This window comes from Rhodnius prolixus, unplaced genomic scaffold, assembly GCF_049639745.1.
Source record: "Rhodnius prolixus isolate KJV_2025 unplaced genomic scaffold, Rpr scaffold_11, whole genome shotgun sequence".
Taxonomy (NCBI): Eukaryota; Metazoa; Arthropoda; class Insecta; order Hemiptera; family Reduviidae; genus Rhodnius; species Rhodnius prolixus.
In genome coordinates, this window is record NW_027411625.1 from 14086743 (window position 1) to 14109916 (window position 23174).

General features: G+C 34.1%; 1 protein-coding gene and 1 long non-coding RNA gene across 3 annotated transcripts; one reads left to right on the forward strand and one right to left on the reverse strand.

Annotated features, from left to right (window-relative positions):
- The first annotated feature begins 655 nt into the window (after positions 1 to 655).
- On the forward strand, positions 656 to 14542 carry Dyrk3 (Dual-specificity tyrosine phosphorylation-regulated kinase 3). 2 transcript variants are annotated; one of them, XM_074138196.1, is made up of 6 exons: positions 656 to 1411; positions 2847 to 3272; positions 6331 to 6613; positions 7537 to 7805; positions 12878 to 12988; positions 14217 to 14542. In XM_074138196.1, the coding sequence occupies exons 1-6, from the start codon at positions 941 to 943 to the stop codon at positions 14307 to 14309; spliced, it is 1653 nt and encodes a 550-aa protein (XP_073994297.1). In that variant the 5' UTR covers positions 656 to 940; the 3' UTR covers positions 14310 to 14542. The 2 variants fall into 2 exon arrangements, with proteins under 2 accessions (XP_073994297.1, XP_073994298.1); XM_074138197.1 differs by lacking the exon at positions 12878 to 12988.
- An 852-nt stretch (positions 14543 to 15394) lies between these two features.
- LOC141459299 (uncharacterized) lies at positions 15395 to 22422 on the reverse strand. The gene is made up of 2 exons (XR_012461434.1): positions 22283 to 22422; positions 15395 to 15608 (listed from the first exon to the last, which is right to left on the reverse strand). It is a non-coding gene; the product is annotated as an uncharacterized lncRNA (long non-coding RNA).
- Between the last annotated feature and the right edge of the window lie 752 nt (positions 22423 to 23174).

Below are 23174 nucleotides of genomic sequence, written 5' to 3' on the forward strand. Positions count from 1 at the left end.
ACCAACGTTAATACATTTTTTAACGGTTAAAATATAATTATTCTGTGAAATCATTTAGTTGTTATTACTATTATTATTAATTAAATAGGAATTTTATTTTATTTATGTCTACCATATGTAAAATGGCGCCAAGTTCAATCTACTATAATCTAAATACTCAATTTTGTCAAAAGGTAGCACAAAAAAAGTATACTCACAGAATGTGCTAATTCTATATTTAATGTAGGTGCTACCTGTGAGGTTTCAAAAACTCGGAGTCCTTTACATTATACCCACTTAATACAAATTACTCTCAATAATAATTGTACGTTCTCCCGCCCCTTGTATGAGGGATTACTCACTGCAATAGGCAGATTTTTTTATTTTAATTTTCTCAAACATTAAAATATTTAAGAAAATCTCTGGTATGCCTCTAGATACACTCCATTGCGAGTGAAATTCGCGGTGGGATGCCGCAAACCTCATGCCTACCTTATGAAATATATAAATATAGAATTTGTTTCTCAATAAACTTTTAAATATTATTTCTTTAGAAATGATTGATTTTTTAATTTGTGCTTTTCTTTAAAACATCTAACATTAATAAATGAATGGGATATTTTCAAATGATTGTTAATAGGCCATCCGTGGTTTTTAGCAAACACTGGCAGCTGTAAATTGAGTGTGGCGCGCGTATGTGTGCAGGAATGTTTGGTGTTGTGTGGGATTGTAAATGTTATCGTTAATTGTCGTGTTGTATGTGCAATTAAAAACATGTTACAGTTAAGTATCGATAGATACAATCTACCGGTGTTATACACCAATTCCTTGAATTTGGATATACACTGAATGAAGAAGACCAGGAAAGCAAATTAAAGTTTAGTATACAAAGAAAAAAACCAAAAACAAAACTCCTGTTAGCAAAGATGTTTGAGTTGAATATATACAAAGATTGGGTTTGATGATGTCTTTGCCGAGAACCCGTTCACTTGTTAATAATACAGTAACAATATCACCTAAAGATGGATTTACTGAACCAGAAGTTGATGGTACAGTTAAAAGTATGACATTAGATGATCTAACCACTACTCAATCATCAAAAATTATCAACGGTTCATTAAATAAAACTGGGCAGAATAATCACAATAACGCAAATAGTGGTGAAATTAATGGTATACAATGTATAAAAAACGGTTCAAATAAAGCGAAAAGAAGAGGTCCAATTGGTCCGAATGAAGCATTAAGACATTATAGTTCTGTATTAACATCGTATGAATTGCACGAAATATTATCCTTTTCAGAAATCTATTTCCTTGGACATAAGGCTAAAAAAAGAACTGGTGTAATAGGAGGCCCAAATAATTGCAATTATGACAACGAACAAGGCTCATATATTCACATAGTACATGACCATGTAGCTTATAGATACGAGGTATTCCATATTTATTTTTTAATGTTACATATTTGGTTTTAATTAATTTAAAGCCTATGCTACATTTAAATGATACAGTTACTTAAAAACACGTGTTTTTTTTCTTTTAAATAAATTAACTCCATAAAACTAATTTCTAATAGGATGTAAAAAAAGTCACCTTTTTTCGTAATAATATTGTACATATTTTTTTTAATTTTTGGTTGGTTGTAAAAGAAGGTCCAATGGCCATGAAGTTCTTCAGTTTATCGTCTTTAGTCAGACAGAAGGTTTCTGTGTGATCGAGTGTTGTATTTCACCTGAACAAAAACTTTGTCTCAGGTTTGACGTAAACTAGGGTAACGCTCAATAATCTTTGCTGTCTAACTTGTTTAGTGAAGGTCCAGGAACTTATAGAAAGTCTGTAGGGAACAAATGCATGACCATTGTTTTCATTTTTATTATTATTAGTAGATGTGGAAGAATAAAACACAATGATGTCCGAAACCTCTGTGGAGTGATGGTAACGATGATTGCTGAGTTAAAGCGAGTATTTTTAGACGCTCAGATGGGTTAAGAATGTTAAGGGGAAGTAGTCTAAGCTCATCCATCTTTAACCTGTTCCCAATAAAGATCGTGAACCTAATTTCCTCACACCCCAAACATTCGGGTCTCTAATTAGATGGGTTTCTCCTTTACAATTTAACAACTATTCCAAATGGAGCTTATTCATAGGCATTATGTAGTAGTATCTCCTTTAATACAGAGCCCATTACGGGAACCAATTAGTGTTCTAAGAGACGTTCATAAAAAACACGTAATTATCTTACAGCCTTGTTCAGACAGCTAATCATCATACAGTATTACAATTGGTACCACCGTTACCTTGATCCAAAACATTGTCTCGGCATCGTACACAGTTTAGGAAAGACGTTTGCTCTACGTAAGTAAGGCCCTCTAAAACTATTAATACTAATAACTCTGTAAATCTTGGCCCGATTTTGATAAAGTTTGGCAGGAAGAAGTGATTCTCAACGTGATATTAAAGGGTCATCCTACTCTTAACCTACTAAGAGATGTGCTGCAATCGTTCAAATTGACACGGGAAGTGTAGAGTGAGACGCTAATTTAGATGAAATCAAATTCCTTACACCAAACAGGTGTATCAACCTCAGATGATTGATGAAAATCTGAAAACAGTCAGGGTACATTAAACATGCATGCTAGACAGTTGAAATCATTGATATTATCCTTCACTGCCGACTTGGCCATATTCTGAATAGAACTTTCCTATCTGCTGGATTAAAACGAACGCGTGTGGTGAGGACTGTATCCGAAAAGGGTTCTCAAAACTCCCGATTTCTGTAAGGGTAAAGGGAAATAACATAGAGATAGGACAATGCCTATTCATTATCTAGCCCTAATATTTCTATTAATAGGTGTATTTTTTTTTCAGGTTCTTAAAGTAATTGGTAAAGGTTCATTTGGACAAGTTGTTAAAGCTTATGACCATAAAACCCATGAATTCTGTGCACTAAAGATGGTTCGCAATGAGAAACGATTCCACCGGCAAGCGCAAGAAGAAATCCGAATATTAGACCACTTGCGCAAACAGGACAAAGAGAACACCATGAACATTATACATATGTTCGACAATTTTACATTTAGAAATCATATTTGCATCACATTTGAACTATTGTCAATTAATTTATATGAATTAATTAAAAAGAATAAATTCCAAGGATTTAGCTTACAACTTGTCCGTCGTTTTTCACATTCGCTTTTACAATGTTTAGATGCATTGTACAAGAATAAGATAATACATTGTGATATGAAACCAGAAAATGTTCTGATCAAACAGCCAGGCAGGAGTGGAATTAAGGTTAGTTCTTTACTGAAATTTTTCAACAACAAAATCTGAAGTCACGTCTTTTTCTTACTGTAAATATTGCTTTCTTTTAAGAAAGTACTGCACTGCGATCGAGCAGATTTTGAATTTTGGGTTAACTGCGGAAAGACTCGTCTTTGTAACTTTCTGATATCAAAAAAAAGTTGTTTGTTGTTTTTTTTTTTTTCAGCTGTAGTACACCCTGCTCTGAGGTTATACTTGTGCAAATAATGATGATGATAATAATAGATGCATTCACTTTATTTCTATTGCACAACAATGTTGAATAAATGTTACTTAAAATTACAGATTATAATTAAATTAAGGTAATTTTAAAACGGTTAAAAAAAATCACTATAAAGAAGAACTGTAAGCTATTATCGTCAATTGAATTATTGAAGCAGTCAAAGTAGCTGATTAACGGGCACACGGAGGTCAACCAGGGTTTTCCTTGTATAGTGATACATTTCACAACATTCGAAGAGAGGACATTTGTAAATTATATGCTACCAGGGTTCAGCAGCTTCCTAAACGCACTGACATTCTTCGCTTGCGTTTTAAACCAATGAAAGTGTGATCTATTTTTACCCTGAAAAGAAGAACCATTATTTACTTGTGAGAATCTTAATGTCTGTGGAGCCTGCAGTGCACGCTAGGAAAGTACGAGGGTAGTTTGAAAAGTCCGTGCAAAAATAAAAACTACTTAATTTTTTGGGGTAAACCTTTTTTATTTTACAACATAGTTTCCTTTTAGGCTTATACACTTCGTCCAACGCTGCTCTAGTTTGTTGATCCCTTCCGAATAATAGGATTTGTCTAAGTCTTAAAAATAGCCATTCGTTTCTGCAATCACCTCCTCGTTTGAATAAAATCTTTTTCCCGCCAGCCATTTCTTCATATTAGGGAACAAATAGTAGTCCTAGGGAGCCAAGTCTGGAGAATAGGGGGGATGTGAAACGAGTTGGAACCCTATTTACATTAATTTTGCGACCACAACTGCTGAGGTGTGAGCTGGTGCGTTGTCGTGATGGAAAAGGACTTTTTTGTGGGCCAATCGTGGGCGTTTTTCTTGCAGCTCGGTTTTCAAACGGTCCAATAACGATGAATAATATGCACCTGTAATAGTTTTACCCTTTTCCAGATAGTCGATGAGGATTATTCCTTGCGAATCCCAAAAGACAGTCGCCATAATCTTTCCGGCCGAAGGAACGGTCTTCGCCTTTTTTGGCGCAGATTCCCCCTTGGTAAACCATTGTTTAGATTGTTCTTTGGTCTCAGGAGTGTAGTGATGTATCCATGTTTCATCCACAGTGACGAAACGACGCTTAAAGTCCTGCGGATTCTTCTGGAACAGCTGCAAACCGTCCTTGCAACACTTCACACGATTTCGTTTTTGGTCAAGCGTGAGCAATCACGGCACCCATCTTGCGGATAGCTTTGTCATGTCTAAATGTTGATCAAAATATTATGTACCCGTTCATTCGAGATGCCCACAGCACTAGCAATCTCACGCACCTTCACTCTTCTGTCATCCATCACCATATCATGGATTTTATCAATGATTTCTGGAGTAGTAACCTCAACAGGGCGTCCAGAACGTTCAGCGTCACTTGTGCCCATATGGCCACTCCGAAAATTTTGAAACCACTTATAAACTGTTCTAATCGAAGGTGCAGAGTCACCATAATGTTTATCAAGCTTCTCTTTAGTCTCCTGAGGCGTTTTGCCTTTCATAAAGTAGTGTTTAATCAACACACGAAATTCTTTTTCGTCCATTTTTTGAAAATCACTCGACTTCCTCGATTCAAACGAATGCCAAACACAAAGAAATAGACCGATCTGGCTGAAACTTGGTGTGTGTTCTTCCAAGAGATGCTACTAACTAAACATAACCTCGATACGCGCCAGTGGTGCTGTCTCTCTGACTTTGCACGGACTTTTTAAACGACCCTCGTACTTGTTGATCATTTAGCCTCTTTTGTTTCTCTCAGTTTTTCCATTTCAAGCTCTGTTCTCTAGCCATCCTATCTACATTACCTTTCGATACCTTGTCACTGGTATCTCCTAATCCATTGCAGCATCCTTAGTAACTTGATTACCATAATGCCTTGTATATGCCTTATTCCATCTCAATTCATCTTTACAGCCTAGTTCTTAGTATTATAATTTTTTCAGCGTTGCATTGTGGTTTCGATGATCAGTTATTAGTGAGAGGGAAACTTCACGCCCTCGGTATTTATTAGTGTATGCTCGTTTGTTGACAGAATATTTATAAAACGAAAAAATACGGGGATCTAAATCTAAACTTTACATTACTTTGGGTAAATTAAACGAGTTGCTAAAATTCTGGTTTCGAAAAAGTTCCCTTAAAAGGAAATACTGAAGATTTTTTTCACCTTTTGAGATTTTTTTTTAAAATGGCTCCGAAGATTTTACTCAAACTTCCTGTTTACATTTAATGCACGTAAATTTATAACCTTTAATTGATTAATTTTTATAGAATTCGTGTTAGAGCTGTTCGAGGGTTGAATGTGAGTATTACTTCTAAAATTTCATGAAAATGTAATGTACGTATTTATAAACTGTACAATGTGAGTAGGAGTTTGTTTGAAAGTTCCGAATTTGAAGAAAAAGTATAGGTTAGAGCTTCAAAAAGTTTTGTAAGAGAAAATTGTGAGAAAGTAGTCTCCCCAGATTTTGTATTATTTTGTTTGTGTTTCCTTACGTATGTTTTATTGGAAACGGCTGCAACAATTTTTTTAACAATTCATTACATTTCACCCACATTTTTGTTAATCGCCTTTGTTGAACAATTTTTGAGGGAAGTCATTTTAGAAAGAGTGAGGAGCTGGCATTGCATATTTTTCTTAATTAGTTTTAATATTGAAATCAACTGAAATTTAATACAAATTCAAGTTTAAAGAAAATATAGAAGTTAGAACTTCGAGAATAATAGTAAGAAAAACTCGTGTGAGTGTTTCAAACTAGATTTGCATACTTGACTTGACCATAGATGTTACTGTCTAATGTACATAATTTTTTTATTTATCAGGTAATTGATTTTGGTTCATCATGTTACGCTCATCAAAGGGTCTATACGTACATTCAGTCAAGATTTTACCGAGCTCCGGAAGTGATACTTGGCGCAAGGTATGGTACACCAATAGACATGTGGTCGTTAGGATGTATCCTAGCTGAACTCCTCACAGGATTCCCATTGCTTCCTGGTGAAGACGAGGCTGACCAATTGGCTTGTATCATAGAACTACTTGGCATGCCACCACAGAAACTTCTGGATTCAGCTAAAAGGGCCAAGAATTTTATTAGTTCTAAAGGTGTTTATTCATTTTATGTATCTTCAGTCTATAAGTGCAAAACTGAAAGTGGGCTAACTGCAGTCTGGTTTTAACTTTCGTAGCACTTGCTGAATCAACATGTTTAGTGCATGATGGAAACGTAGTTGAAGTTGATTTTTCCAAGCCACACTGATTAGTTAATCTCTGAAGATAGATGAAATTCCGAAAACGGCAAAGAATACAAAAAATGTGCGTGCTACACGGATAAAATCAGCTATATTAACCAGCCCTGCGGACCTAACTATATTTTTTATCTACAAATAATTTACTGTCCAATGGATCTTGTAAAAAAGTCGCGTGTTTTCTGCTATAAATGTTTCATCACGGTCCCCAATTGATATGTTATGCTTTTACAAACAATTTATTGACACTAGGCACATATCAGAAATTTTGCTTTTCTTATTGTATATCCTAGCCAAATGCGGGTTGCGGTGCCGGAACTCTTTACTTGATCATTTCTTCATAAAATGTTTTGTAGAAAGATACCATCGTATCCGTCGCAAGGAGCGTTTACCGTTAAATGCAGTGGGCATATTCTAACATGTATGTTGAAAAGCAAATTACCTTAGAAAGAATAATTTATCAATTATATATAGCCTTTAGTATCTCATATATGCACTCGTAAGTTTTTAATAAATAAACTAAATAAATAGTGAAAGCCAATGTTCATTTCTTTAAGAACATAAAATTACTTTTTTTGGCTTTTTTTTTATTATATTTGCATTTTTTATTTATTATCTTTGAGGATAATATTCATTTTGCAATTTTTCTCAAAATTGCTTCAATGATTTTTCTTTTGGTAGAAAGATGGTTTATAAGAAGCAATTATGAAATCTAAATGAGACGCAGTTTGAAAATTAAAGACTTCTTAAAGAATATTTTTTTCCTATTATCTGTCCTAGGTTTGCCTAGGTATTGTAAAGCAACGACATTACCTGACGGTTCAACTGTACTGAGTGGCGGCGTTTCCAGACGAGGGAAACATCGCGGTCCACCCGGTTCCGTTGAATTACGTACTGCACTTAAAGGCTGTGATGACCCATTATTCGTAGATTTCGTTAGGCGGTGCTTAGATTGGGATCCGGATACAAGGATGACCCCAGCGTCAGCACTGAGACACGGCTGGTTGAGAAGACGACTTCCTAGACTACCCACCGCCGATTCTAATTCGGTAAGCTTTTATTTTTCGTAATATTTTATTGTATCAAATGTTCTTTTTTGTTTTCTAAATTGTGCCAGAACAATAATAATGCTCCTAAATCCGCCCAAGCTCTGTTCATGGAACATATTGTAACCTAACTGTTCCTCCTTACTGAAAATTCGCCGTATAATTTTACTCCGCCCAAGTATTGTAAATTGGCTACTTTTTTTTTTTCTTAATAAGTTATGGGAAAGTGGTGCAGAGATTTTAGAAACCTTTTCGGCAATAATTTTTGTTTTTTGTGCTCAAATTAATCTCAGGCTCTACAAATAATTTTAAACCTCATTGACATTTAAACGCCTCAACCCTTTCATTCGGATTCTTAAAAACTACTGTACTCTTGCATTTCACGGGGTGTAAAATTTTATCTTGTGAGGTTCAAAGCTCGTCCGCCTGTTTAAGCTCGGACCTACCGTACTGTTTGTCCAACTTAATTTATTCTTCATCAGTGCTAGTAATTCTTAGGACGTAAGTCTAAAAATTGTATCTGTAATTGTAACTCTGTAACTATTTGTGTCCATTAGAGTGTTGTTAGAAGATGTCAAGTAGTACTGACTACAGTATGACTGTGAGCTTTAGAGCAGGCTTGATATTTGAAACCCAGCCATATTGTGTGTAGCAGTTTATCACAAATACATCTTCCAACTTAATTTTGGGATTTCACTTATCTCTTGAGTACTTCTGTAAATTTTAATTCAAAATGTTTGTCTCTAACGTTCGAAGAGGCGTGCAGCTTTGGCGAGTTATGCTGAGTTGTTAGGTACAGAGATTTTGACGAACACTGCATTTTCTCAGCATCATCCAAGCCTAGTTTACACACCTAAAACGTGTCAGCTGTACATTAATCTGGAAGGTAGTTCAGAATTAAATAACAAATTCAATGAATTATGATAAAGACTTATAGAACTGACTGGAAGGAACAAAAAAGTTCACATTTTTATATTATTATTTCATAACTCTAAATTCTGAATGATTCTTTACGTGAACTTTTCACTTAATAAAATTTATTTCAATTGTATTTTTAGGAGGAATCATTTAATTTAAATTTGTTGTCTTAGAGTAGTCTCCAAATTTGGTTATCGCCGGAATAAATATTGCGATTTATACATGGAATTCGAACCCATATTTCTAGCACAAAAGAGATGCCATTCACTGAGCTGGACAAGGGCGCTAGTTATCCTCTTTCTCATTTATTCTGTATAGATGTAATTTAAAAGCGTCCAAGGATTTTCAACCTTCTTATAGATTCTGGATTTTCACCTCAGTATCGGGGTCTCTTTTCCACATTTAGTCCACCTAAACGCAGACATTTAATAGAAGATTTGCAAAGATTTATATGTCTGGGATTAACGTTATGCAACATGATACACCTTCGTATTTTTATCCATTTTAGGGCACTATTCATCATTTTTGGAACGCAGCCTGAATTTGATGTGTACCTAGGGGGAAGCATTCAGTAGATAATTTTCCAGTCGCAACCAAATTGAGGATACTATTTTGTCTTATGTGAGTCTCTGTCTAGGAATTGGTTCTAGATTGATCGTCTGCGCTTTCTCCACATACTTTTGCACTCAAGGTACCATTGTACAATACCTCTATGACAACATTAGATTCAAAGTTGAAATCTAGTTCTTCACGTTTTAACTATAAACTTTTAAATGAAAACGTGCTAGGCACAAGTTTGGCTTCGCGATGTTACTGTTCTTACCGTTAATCAAAACCTAAAAGCATCACATATATTTCATCATAACATCCATTTACAGGTTACCCAAAAGGATAGTGTATTATGAGAAACTACTCGATTTAGCTTCTTGATTTTCCACAGGTAAACACATTGTGACCTTAAAGCAACTACATTGTAGTACAACTAAATCTTATTTTAACACATTCGCACTTTTACTTTCGTTACCTTATTAGGCCCGGGTTTTCTGATGTACTAAAATAATTGAATACTAGCTTGTTACAAAAGTTATTTTGCGCGTAAAAAAACAGTTTTTTTTTCACCCTACATTGAAACTTATTTTTGAAAAATAATAATTTAATCTTGAAATTTTGAAAGAATATAAAGTAAAGTAATGCCTATTTTGCCAGGCGGGCTTTACGTTGACTAAATTATGAAAGAATATAATGTATTATAATTTACAGTAACAGATTATATTTCAGCATTGGTACAGGCAAAGGGGATACGAAGAATATTTAGTACTTCATCCCGCAGATTGTGTGTGTGTTTTCGTTTTTTATTTAGTCCTTAATTTGATAGTATGTCCCAAATACAAAAATTAAATGCTATGTAAATACATAGTGACAAAAAGTAAAAAAGTAAAGTAATGCCTGTTTTTTCAGGTGGGCTTTACGTCCAACCACCAATCAGGTGTCGTGGACGGAGGCAGCTAGCAAACATACTTTACTACAAAGTTCTCGCATTAAACATTAAACAAAAATCCAAGGCATAAACCGGGAATCGAACCCTGTACATTACTTATTTGTTTGCAGGTCTCGCCTCTAACCGCTCGGTTACCGTGGCGCCTACAATTGTGACAGTTTGAAAATTAAATTAACCAATGAAGAAATTATAAATAATAATATAATAATAATGCTTTATTACATAATAAAATAATAGATACATAAGTAAAGTATTTCTACACATTCTACGGCATGAAAAACCTCTGCCGGAGGTTGATAATGAAGGAGAGAGAGAAGAAATAAAAATAAAAAGAAAGAAGAAAAAATAGTAACTCTATCTTACAGATTACATTTAAAAAATAGAGTAAGACATAATAATACAATCATATTTACTATTATTTTACATTAAATCTGAAATTATAAATATTATTTGGTATAATTAGAAAATATTTTATTACAAAATAAAACAAATTAAATAATAAAAGAAACGGAAATATGTTCAAATAAATTATATTTAAAAGTTATAAAATTAAAAACAAAAGAAAAATTTGAATTAGATTGACTACAAAAACAAAAGATTGTTCATAAGTGCCTCAAAAAATTTCTCTTATTGCAACTAATTCTTTAAGAGGTGGACATGAAATATCAATGGTAAGCAGGGGTCTGATCAGTTTAGCTCTCTTTTTTTCTTAGAACGGACATTCGAAAAGAACATGGCCCCACGTCTGTTCCGAATTAGATTCAAAGGAGCACACTTCTGAATCCATAGCCTTGAATCTTTTTCGGTACGCCTGTTTTTTCTTTTTTCATTTTTTCCCCGGAAAGAATTTAGGTACTGTCATACTATTTTAAATTCCCGGAAATATTCTTGTAATTACTGTGGAAAAATAGTTTTTGTTTGAGCTTCTTTTAAAATTGCTGCTTTGATGGGTTCCCTCCTTTGCAGACTAGCCGCTCTTTTTCCTCATTTTGAGGTAACTGTAAGTTAAGAAGCGCCCACCAGTGATTGAAAGAGCGGTGTCCTGAAAGGCACATTTAGCAAATATGTCTATCATTGAGCACTTCTATAACTCAAATAATTGACTCCGCCGCAAACATTCATTGAACAGGTTCACAATTGACTGGGGCAGGCCTAAAATACCAAACGTATACCTTCAAAACATATGTTGATTGTGACCGTCTTCTTCTGAGATTTTCTTTATTTACAGTAAACGAATCAATAAGTGTGAGTCAGTAAATGTGTGCTTTAATTGCATGGAGACACATGTCTCTAAACTATATACAGTCAATATAGTTAAGTGGTAGCCTAAGTTAGTGATGTACATAATTGTGGTTGGGCGTGTATGTGTATAATAGTTGTTCATAGTACAATTAGAGTTTGTATATATTTGTGGGTGATCATGTAGATATCAAATTGCGTGCGTAAATAGGGCGGGCTAAGAATGTCAATAGTAGTTAATGGTGTGGTAGAGTAGTGATGAATTATGCAAATTTTCTTTAGTGAGTAAACCACAAACAATCTAAATCGCCAGAAATCCACGTCTAAGTAAATATTCCGCTGATTTCATTTCGCTCTTTTAAAAATAATAAAAAAATCTGTTTTATCATAGAAATTAAAAAATCTTTATAGGAGTTGTGGCTCATAACTATCCCGTTGCTCAGTTTTCAATCGCAGTAGCACGAAATAGTAAGAATATAAACACACTTCGGTGATGGACAGTTGTCTGGAACGAAAGCGCATTGTCTGGAGAATGGCAATGCATTAAAAAAGCTTCGGGCGCAAATGACCACAGATGTTGATGTATTAAATTAACATAAATAAATTTTAAGTCTTTAAATGTTAAGAAGATAACTTGAGTGTTTCAAAATCAATTTTATTTACTAGCGACAGATACTTTTTTCGTCAATGATCGTAAGAGAGTTGCCTTGAAAAACGTATAAATGAAAACAAAAAATTTAGTTCTTGATATCACATGACTTTAATTAACAATTAAGCAAAAGAAAAGAAAAACAATTTTAATATAATATTACAGGGCGCTAATAACCTTGGCTGTTGATGCACTAAGATATAAAAGTAAAAAATAATTTAACAATAATGAAGAAATAAAATCAGAATTAAGTTTTATGAACAAACAAAGTTTACCAATACTTACTTTAAAAAACGCAATGTTTCTCATTTTTTGCCATTTAGAAAGAAAGTTTTCTCGTCGTTTATTCCGTATGCTCCAGGTTGGAGGAAATGACGAGACCTGGTCATCCGCAAAATGTGTGTATACGATTTTAACATTGATTTCACTTCACACCCAAACGTACTATATCTCCCTGCACCTTCTCACCGTCAATGTCTTGTTAAAGAATATTTGACGTAATTACATAATTTTTTTTTGTCCCCATTGAGATCATTTACTACTTAAGTTAATGTAAATAAACTGAAAGTTACAATAATTTTTTATTTTTTATTAAAACCGTCCGGTAGGACAGTTGTATAAGGGTTGATTTTGACACACAATGCTTAAACAAATGCAACAGTTAGCATCTATTACCTCACTTTAAAGGTCTCCATATTTTTGCTTGCACGACAACCGTATTGTAACAAGCAGGTATTTAAAGAAAGCCAAATTAAAAGACTCTTATGACAGGTGGGGACCCGCACACCTACTTGCTCTGGTGCAGTGGGTACAAGCAGTGCCGGAGCGCCTCCCGTCACCAATACCAACACGCTAGGCGCAACAAATAAATTTCGAGTTCAGGTATTTGGTTTTTTAAAAATGTATTTATGTTTTTAAATTTGAATTTAAAGTGAAATTTCTCTCTCCCTTCTTGCCACAAGAATATTTTACTAAGGCCTGTACTCCCTATCTTGATCGTAATTTCAAAGTACTTTTTCCCTTTAAAAAAAATTGTTGGAGGGCTGAAGGAAGTGATAAATAATATGAAAAGGGCCAGGCCGGAAAAATATGCAGAATAAAGTGAGGACTTCCCAGTTTTATTTGTTAATTTCTTTTTAACCCTCGCATTACAGCCACCAGAAGAACATTGTCTTGATGAATGAATATTCCCTCGTTCTTGTAGAAATCTGGTTTGATTATTGCAGTTTTTCACCACATAATTTCTGCGTTTTCGTAGATTTCCGAGTTTTCTCCTAAAATATTTTGAAGAAAAATGTTAAGGCATTTTCTGAGTAAGGTCCGCATAATTTTAAAAAAACGTAAAATCACAAAATGTTCAAATTTGATATTTTGCCTTGAGATAGATACCCTGGCTTCTGTCAGTGGGTTCTTGTTCGCCGGGCAGAATTGCCAAAAGGGGCTTGTGTGTCATCTCTTGTAGATCTGGTGGGAGAAACCTTCCGTTAAGGCCCAGGATTTTCCCAATACGTTTTTTTTGTATTATCTCCTTTGGCCATTAAATACCAGAGTGCTCATATTGCAATCAGTATAATAGAACTTTTAACTCATTAGGGGCACTTAGCCTGATGGTGGGTCATGGTCGCTAGGCTCATGGTCAAGGACGCAGTAGTGTGTGATTTTGCAGATTAGAATTTTTCCTAATTTTTTTCTGATAAACGTTTTGGAATTTTCTCGGAAAGAATTCTCGAAAGTCGTGTAAGCGTTTCATATCAAATCTTTGCTCTTAATCCATTTTTACCTTTTCCTTTATGGAGATGGCGATCTTAAGAATTTGCAAGTTCGTCACCAACTACACAAACACTCGTACTCTAGGATTTGACTTTACATCCTTGTAAAGATTTATTAGCTTCACGTAATAGCCGTCTTAAACCTGTCTTGTCTTCTTCTAAGGTCGTTTCGCCACTGCTATTATTTTGATTCCAATACCGGGAAGTGCCCATTGATTGAGGACATTATCGTCGATTTCACACAAGTTCTGAAGTTACAAAAATTTGTTTATATGTATATACGCCATATTAAAAATGTAATTTTAAACCTTTTTTGTAAATTTAATCTTTTTTATTTGCAGGTGACAGATGACCGCGCTAGCACCATCCATTCACGGCACACTAATGTTCCCGCCAAACTGCCACATATTGCAAATTCACTCACTCTGACGTAGCACTATTCTTAAATTGTATTTATTAAAGTTTTTATTTTAAAATTTTTAATTTATTTTTTTGGTAATTGAATGTGAACAATAGTTAAGAGAAAAATTTCCAATGAAATTTATCTACTCTTAGCATCTTATTTAAAAATTACCAAAAAAAAATTTAATTTTCAATTAGGAAATTTGTATAAGTTGCGGAATCAGTTTCAAAATAAAATAGGTAATTTCTTTCTTTTTTTAAAAAATCTTTTTTTTTTTTATGCAAATCATGGAGTTAACAATTTTCGAATTTCCAGGTACCTTTGTTACTTTATTTTTATTTAAAATATGGCAATCAATTTTTTATTAAAAATACCTTAAATTATTCTGTGTGCAAATATTTCTTGTGTTTTTGTGGCTTTAAATGAATTTATTAGTATTATTTTTATGTATGTATATATTTTTTCATTTTAATTTATTTGCCATTATAGTTGCATTATTCTTTTGTTTTTATGAAACTGAGGACGAGTAAAAAAAAAGTACTTAAAACTCTAATCTCTAACAGAGTGTAGGTCTTGATAAAAAATCCAGTGTTTTATGCATATAATTGCTAAACGGTTCGGCACAGATGCATGCCTTCTTCATTGACTCTGGTACAGTAAAAGGTAGCATGCGTGGAGGGGATATGAGGTTATCATAAGATTATAAAGACCACCACCTGATTAGGTGACTGCGATTTTAAATTTAAGGACACCCTAGAATAATGGGCGATTTCAGAAAGACCTTTCTGCTGGCTTATAGAAACCTATGGCTTCGAAACCTGGAAGCTGTCGAGAACAAACCGAGAAATTAGAGAAATGGAAAAGCAAGAGGCCTGAAGTTTCTATTACCACTGGATACCCCTGGAGGAAAAGATGCTTCTTGGAGTTTATAGGTTCAAATGACTAGTCGATGTTGAGTATGGCCTGAACACCTTTGAAAAAATGAGGTGGAGAACAATGGGAAGAGGCAGGGATAAGTGGGAAGTTCTGGTGACTAAGGCTGTGGTCCTTCATGTGCTTTTACAGAAAAGCCCAGAAGTATTTACGAAGAAAATTTCAAAATCAATACACGTGTACTAAAGATGTCTGAATCAGTTATATGTAGAACATTCAAATACATTACAGCCAAATGTACAATCTTATTAAAATAAATCAAATTGGTATGGCAACAGCCGCCATTGCAAACATCTGATTATAATATTTGTACTTAGCAATGCCTCTTTAGAAGGTGCACATCCGTGGCGCAACGTGTGACAGTCATATGACAATAGAATGTTTCAATACCTCCATCCTACGAAACAAAAGTTCAAAATATTGTAAAGTTTTTCTTGTCCTTTTACTAAGAAAGAATTTTACTTACACAACTAATGCCTGCCACTAGTTATTTTAATAATATGTGGGTTTGCTTAAATAATAAAACTCGCTAAATTTGTAAGTAATAACCTGATTTATTCACACATTAACATTAACTAACATGAACATTTACTAGCAACTAACGCTATTCATTACAGTCACCATTTACAACAGTCACAACAGTTTACTGTTACTTACTCACTACGTAACGCCACAAAACTGTTCCACGACTGACCCCTGGTCAGAGAATTGCACCGAATTGCACTAGTCTCAGCTGCACTAACACAGCTCTACTCATCAACTGACTAATTGCCCAACTAGCTACCACTGAAGCACTCCACAACACTGACTCTCTCTAACTATGTCTCAACACTGACTCTCCAAGACTAACTCCAAAACTCACTGACTGACTAGAAACTACAAGACTGTAAAACTCTTAGAACTCGATTAAAAACTGATTAACAACTTAAAAACTCCTTAAAACTGACTTCTCCAGCTGTGTCTGCCTCCTTTTAACTGCGTGCCTCCCTCCAACTGGGACTGCCCTCCTCCAACTCTCTGAGCATAAGTTTCCACGCCCTCCTGACGTTCATTGGTTGGAGAAAACATACTGCCACCACCTCAGCTGGGGCCGCCCTCCTCCTACTCTCTGTCTCGCTCCTACCTGTCAATCACTGGCTGGGAAAACACATATGCCACCATCCCAACTGAGGCCTTTCTCTTAGCTGGCTTTTACACAGGTCACTAACTCCTTGAACAATCTAGCCCTTTCCTTTCTAGTTCAGGTAGAGACCGGCCCTTTTGTCTACACAGTGGTGGCCTGATACCGACTTTGGTCGCTTAACCCCTAGAACAATCTAGGCCTTTCTTCTCTGCCACAGGTAGATACCGCCTTTTTTGTTTATGCAGTGGCGGCCTGTTACTGACTTTGGTCGTTCAACCTCTAGAACAATCTAGGCCTTTCTTCTCCGCCCAGGTCAACTTCGTTACAATATTTAAGGACAAAAGGAGTGATGAACAAATTCAAAATTAAAAAACAAAAATTACCTAAAGAGATTATTGTCGGGTTAAATTGAAGAGCAATAATTTTGTTCTCCACAGTGCAATTTATTGGAAAGTTTCACTTTCTCTTATTAAGAAAACGGAAAAGAAAAAAGCGTACTGTTGTATCGTGTCACGTAAACTAAATTTTAAATTTTATCATTCCCATTTTTTGGGTTTTGAGTTATTACACATTAACAAACAGACAGGCGCGCACGAGATCAAAAGTTTAATTTTAAATAGTAGTTTCACTTGATTGATTCGCATCAGTAGGTTACTGTCAGATCCTATGGAGGAATGCAATTGGAATGTCAAGCTTGAGCTTTGTGCGATTTTTTTTATTTTTTTTATTTATTTTTTATTTTGAGGGGGAGTGATCACATAAATAAACACCCAATTCTTTAAAGAAAACACTTTTTTGGATTAGTTGGGCTTAATACATATATTTCTAGTGTAAAATGGATTTTTGCAATTTGACACGATGGCAATACTTCTTGTATATAGAAGTGGGAGTAAAAGAAAGTAAAAACAAATTGAAAACCTGATACGTCGACTGGTCAGATGTAGTTGAATTTTTCGAATCCGGTCCACTTAAAATTCCCAGCATCCTGTGACCCCACATTACATTGTATACATTTCTTGTAAAACACTCTAGTTTCATTGATATAGTGGTGATTATATAAACAGTTTTTTTAATATTGATAAAAGAAAAAAAAGAAGAAAAAAAAAAAGAGCCTCATTATTGGTTTGCCCCGGGTTCCAATTTTACCTTACTCTGATGACCCTGTGTTCACACCAATTTTTTTTGGTTTAAGCTATTTGGTAACACTGTGGAGAAAAATTGTTGAAGCTTCCTAATTTAGATTAACTGCAAAGCACAATATGTACAGATAATCATGTTGACTGGCAAGATAAGAAATTGTACAAGGTTTTTTTTTTAGTGTGTGTATGTTTATAATAAATGAAAAGGCAAATGAATTTTTGAATCTCATAATGGGTATTACTTGCAGCTCAGAGGATATTGTTGCTGCATTTAGTGCCCTAATGTTATGTCCTAAAACTAATTTTTCAAAAAAGTATGACCGTTATTCTATGAAAATTCAATTTTTCAGTTACTTACACCATTATTTTATTTTTATAAAACCTATTGCGATTAACCGTTGTGAGTTATCTTTCTGCTAGTGGTTAGAGTTCCACTGATACCAGTCCTTGAGTTTGTTATTCCTGTATATCAGTTCAAGTCGTTGAATGTATTAAATTTTCACGCGATGAAAAAAATGCGATTGACCGGAAACTATTTGCTAAGTTTTGGGTAAGTGTTAAAGTCAACTTTTTGCTTAGTATTGAAAGAGAAGTGTTTGGTTTTTCTAAATCCCCTGCGGAAATGTCATTTGAGTGTTATCCAACCTGAAGTGCACAAGTACTTGAACTGGAATTGATAGTTTCCCGTCAAGATTCATTAACGTCACATTATGGTCGCTCGGATTTTGTCTTTCTTCTAAGGTCGTATTATCGCGGTTCTCTTTTTAAACCAACAACAGGCAGTATCTCTTCAAGAACATCTTCCTTTTCGATTTCACGCGCACATGCAGCTTCGACAGCTAAACTGTTTTTCCCAGTGTAAGTTGATGAGGGTATTACTGTTCATTATTTTTGGTGACTGATTCATTAATTCAATAGGATGAAAAAATAAATGCTAATTTTAACCTAGGGCTAGGTTGAAAGCTCGGCTTTTAAGATTGTTGGAAAAGGCTTTTATTTTTTCATCCTATTAATGAGAGGATATTTGCAAAGACACTCTTCAGAATCCAATGATTAATGTAATCAGATTTTTGTAAATATCAGAGGTATGTGGGTGGTTCCCCCCCCCCCCCAGTTTCTTTACCAAGAAAAATGGTCATTTTTTGTGTATATACTCACTACTACCCTGGATTGTACTAGTATAAGAATGTGCTTAAGTTTGAGCCAGTGGGGCTACATAACAAGAAATCTACGTTAGCACTTCATATGAGAAAACGTGCCTTATCCATTTGCCCAGTACAAGCAAACCAAGGAGAGTTGTTCTCGATGCTGAATTAAAAGTTTCAGTATTAAGTTACTACTTAACTCACACCCATCTTCATTCGGTCTTTTTTGAAAGACCTTTTTTTCATCTGCACGTTTAACTTGTGGAGAAATTGAGGTCAATTACCTCAGTTTTGAAACAGTATCTTAACATCCGTAGCTCAGTGAAATCATCATAACCCTGCTATAATTACTCCCTTTCAGCATCACAGTCCATTATCCTACTAGGATTGCAATGTCAATCCCTCAATGATATGTTCGGGTAGATTCTGCCTTCTTCCAACAATAAAGATTAGTTTGGGCATGACGTTAATGTTGTAAACTTATTGTAACATTTAAGAAAATTAGTTGAACATTCATTTTTCATACAAAGAAGTAAAAACGGTAGATCACTTTTTGCAAACAGTTCTCTTCAGAGAATTTCAACTTTTGAAGAGTTTACTGCCTCATTTTACTTTCTTAACTCCACAGTTTGTTCTGTTAAGAACAAAAACAATCTTAAATGTTAATGGAACTAGTGGTACTCAACCTTAAGGAAGTAAAAAATGAATAAAAAAAAAATAAGAAAAACAAGAAATTTAAAGAAAGTTTTCACAGATATCTCCAATAACCACATATTTGACATCATACTCATATCTTGTAATTCAGTTACATTGTCTCTTTATTTATTGAGTTCAACTCAGGTTAAAATGAAGTCAAATATTGAAAAAATTTGCATCATCAAAATGTGACAATCAATTAAAATACCTCATTAAATATTTTTCACTAAAAGATTTATCATATAAAATTTGTTTTTAAATGTTAAAAATTTACCTCATAGAAAATCTAAGTGAAATAGGAAAAAGTTCTGTCTTTTTTTTTTGTGACATTGTACAGGGTTTTACGTATATTTTAGAATACTTTTTCAAACAAGCATACTTTTTTTTGTCATAAAAACCAAATAGTACGAAGGTGTATAAAATAATTTGCGAGTTAAAAATTTGAGTTTACTTCTTGAATAAATATAAAGTGGTGGCAGTATGCAGTGGTTCCTTCAAATAAATGAAGGCAAAATATTAATGCCTGAGGTCGGGCAGTCATGACCACCCTCCGTAGCACATAAAATCATAGATTATCAACGTCATTTATTCTTTTGAGTTCAAAACCCGGTTGTGCATTAAAAAAAAAAAAAAAAATTAGTAAATATGATTGGCGTTTTTAAAGAAAATCGAAGCAGCGGTTTTCGAGAAAAATCCAAAGAAAGTCTATTCAGTAAAGTTATGTTTCAGCTCAAATAAATCCGCGCCAGTTTTGAAATTGAAATTTTGTGATGAAAAATCTATTGTAACAAGTTTTATTTATACTTTTGCGAGTAACAAGCTTTGATAAAAATTAAGTTGAAGGTATAGATGGCTCTTTCTCAGATAAAAATAAAGTCAGTAATAATGTGCCATTTGTCTGGCATTAAAAATTTATATATATATATATATATTTACAATTACAAAGAATAACGATTTTTTTTTTCAAACACAGGATTTCCAGTATGCATTAACGCTTAATGTTGTAATACCCAATGTTTTTGGAAAATGTGTCAAATTAAATGTGTAGGATGGTGGATGTTGTACGTGTTTAAGGATACCTTAGAGCAATTCGCGAAAAAATGTCCAATAAAACGCACTTGTGGTTGACGGTTTTCTGTCGAAACTTAAGAATCGGCAGTTATAACAGTTTCAAAACAAAATATCTACTTGAGCTTTCTACAGTTTTTAGTTCTTGATATACTTATGTTCACACAAATGCACAGTTCTGTTTTGGGTGTTTGTGTTTTTATAGGACCGTAAAACCTCTCATTACGAAAATTTGTCATTTTTTCAATACTTTGTCTTACTGGCATTAAGAAAACGTGAAACTATCGAAGTGAATGAAATATTTCTAACAGAGTGGCAGTACATCGGAGATAATGATCATCCCGAGGAAAGCCTGAAGGTTGAAACCTTTGATTAATAAAGTTTTTTTTTCTGATCATTAAGAAAGTTACTAATTTTTTTCACTTGATCCATTATAGAGTTCTTTAACCTGCAGCGATTCATTATGACAAATATTAACATGCAGTTAATGAAAATCTCTTCAAATTATTTGATGCATCCCCGTTAGGGACGTCTGGCTATTAAACCAGTTGGTGAGTCTAATAGCTAATTTACTTTACTGTTAAATTTTTCATATTAACGTTAAATAAAAATTCAAATCCTTGATTTGGGAATTGATCTCAGCACCATATAATATACTTTAGCTTGACGGGATCTGCCTCTTATCACTTAGCTGTTGACTTTGCGTCTTTATTGGTTCAGAACTTTTTTTTTAAAAAAAAAGAAGGTTTTTATTTAAAATACTCTCATGTTTACACTAACAAGACTTCCATTCACTGCAATTATAACAATTCTAACTCTCAAGTTTTTTTTTTTTTTTTTTTTTTTTTTTTTTTTTTTTTTTTTTTTTAGTTTCAACTAAGAGAGTAGTACCTACTGCTCGTACTTGTAAGTTTTCTGGCTTAGATTTAAGGGTTAATTTGACTGTGCGAGCCCGTTACGCCCTCTTATCAAATTAAACGTTTCCACAAATTTATGTTGACAGAAGCAGATGGCAAGCCAAATTTAATGAAAATCGGTGGAAGCGTTTTCAACGAAATTGAGAAACCTATTTTAGTCAACAGATTTTTTTCAAATTTGGATCTCTAGGCATGCATTTTAAGGATTTTTAATAATAGGCGGTTGAACCGTAAATTAAGCTGACGTAGTATGTTAAAGAAGCGTTAAATTATAATTTCCTGAGAATTCCCAAGATTTAATTTGCTAAAGAAAATGGTTAATGTAATCGGCATTTTTTAGATAAATTAAGAAAATCGTGTGGGGAAGTTTGAAGAAATGGTGAAAAATTATAAAATGTATTAGTCAAGTTCTTTTCTGTTTTAATTGGATTTTGGCAGAAACGGTATTAACAGAATCGTCAAAAGTATCAAAACGGAATAGCAAGTTTCGACACTTATTCACATAGATGCCCCATCAAAATTTTCTTCATATTCATGGGATCTAAAAATATTTCCTCTGCCTACATGTAAATGAAAATAAAAATTACCAAAATATAATGACCTAATCAATTTTTTTTTTTAAAGACTACCTTTATATTCATTATTCGTTCACTTGCTCAAACTTACGAATAAATTAAATAAAAATAAATCAAATAAATTTTCTCTTATACATATTACCTCAAAAATGAACCGATTTTTGCTTACATTAATCGTTTCTTGAACCAACCTAATACCTCATTTTGAACAATTCACAACCACTTTACTCTTCCGAAAAACCTCATTCGAAGAACTTATTACATTTTAAACAGTCTAGGCCATTAGTTCCACCGTTAAAAATTAAGGAATCATATTTGCAAAAATACGTTTAATTTAGTTTAAAGGCGGTATGTAACTAAAAAAAAAAATGTCGTTTTATCTATAAAAAAAATCAATTTTTTTGTTACCTTATTTGTAATTTATAGTGCGTCAGCATCTGAGATTATTGACGCCCGTAACTTTTTTCAGCCAAACATAATAAATAACTGTAATTTTCTGTCAAAATTGGAGGACAACTTCACTGATTACGACCACTTTTACATGGACGGATCTAAGAGTGCGGATGGCGTGGGATGCTCAATCTATCACCTACAGTCGGACACAATGTTGCAATACAAACTTAACCATACTGCCTAAATATTTACAGCTGAACTGATAGCTATAAACAAATGTTTATATAATATTCGGTCTACCGACACCAAACACTCTCTCATCATGAGAGATAGTAAAAGCGTTCTTCAGAAATTGAGGCGTTCTGGTAATGACCCTTCCTTCCTGGTCCTGGATACGATAAATATGATAAAGAAGTTAATTGCCAATGGCGGATCAGTCTGGTTGATTTGGGTGAAGGGTCATTGTGGGCTATTGGGAAATGAAAAAGCTGATTCTGGAGCAAAAAAGGCCATTTTATTTCAGTCTCCATATTTAAATACATTGTCTCCATCCGATATTAAAAACTACCTTAAAAAAATATGCTACCAAAAGTGGGATGAAAGTTATACAAGATCTTCAGCACTAAAAGGTAAATTCTACCGATCCATAGAAACTGGTGTACCGCTAAAACCTTGGTACAATAATTACTCTGAAAATAGAAAATTCTACACCATAATAATCAGGCTCAGATTTAATCACAACTACTCTCCACACCACCTAGCCCGCATAGGGATCACCATAGACACAACCTGCTCCTGTGATCATGAATCCATAGCCGACTCCAACCACTTAATATTGGCCTGCAAGAAATACACACGTGGTAGGGATCAACTGTGGAGGGCGATAGTACGGACTGACTGCCCACTA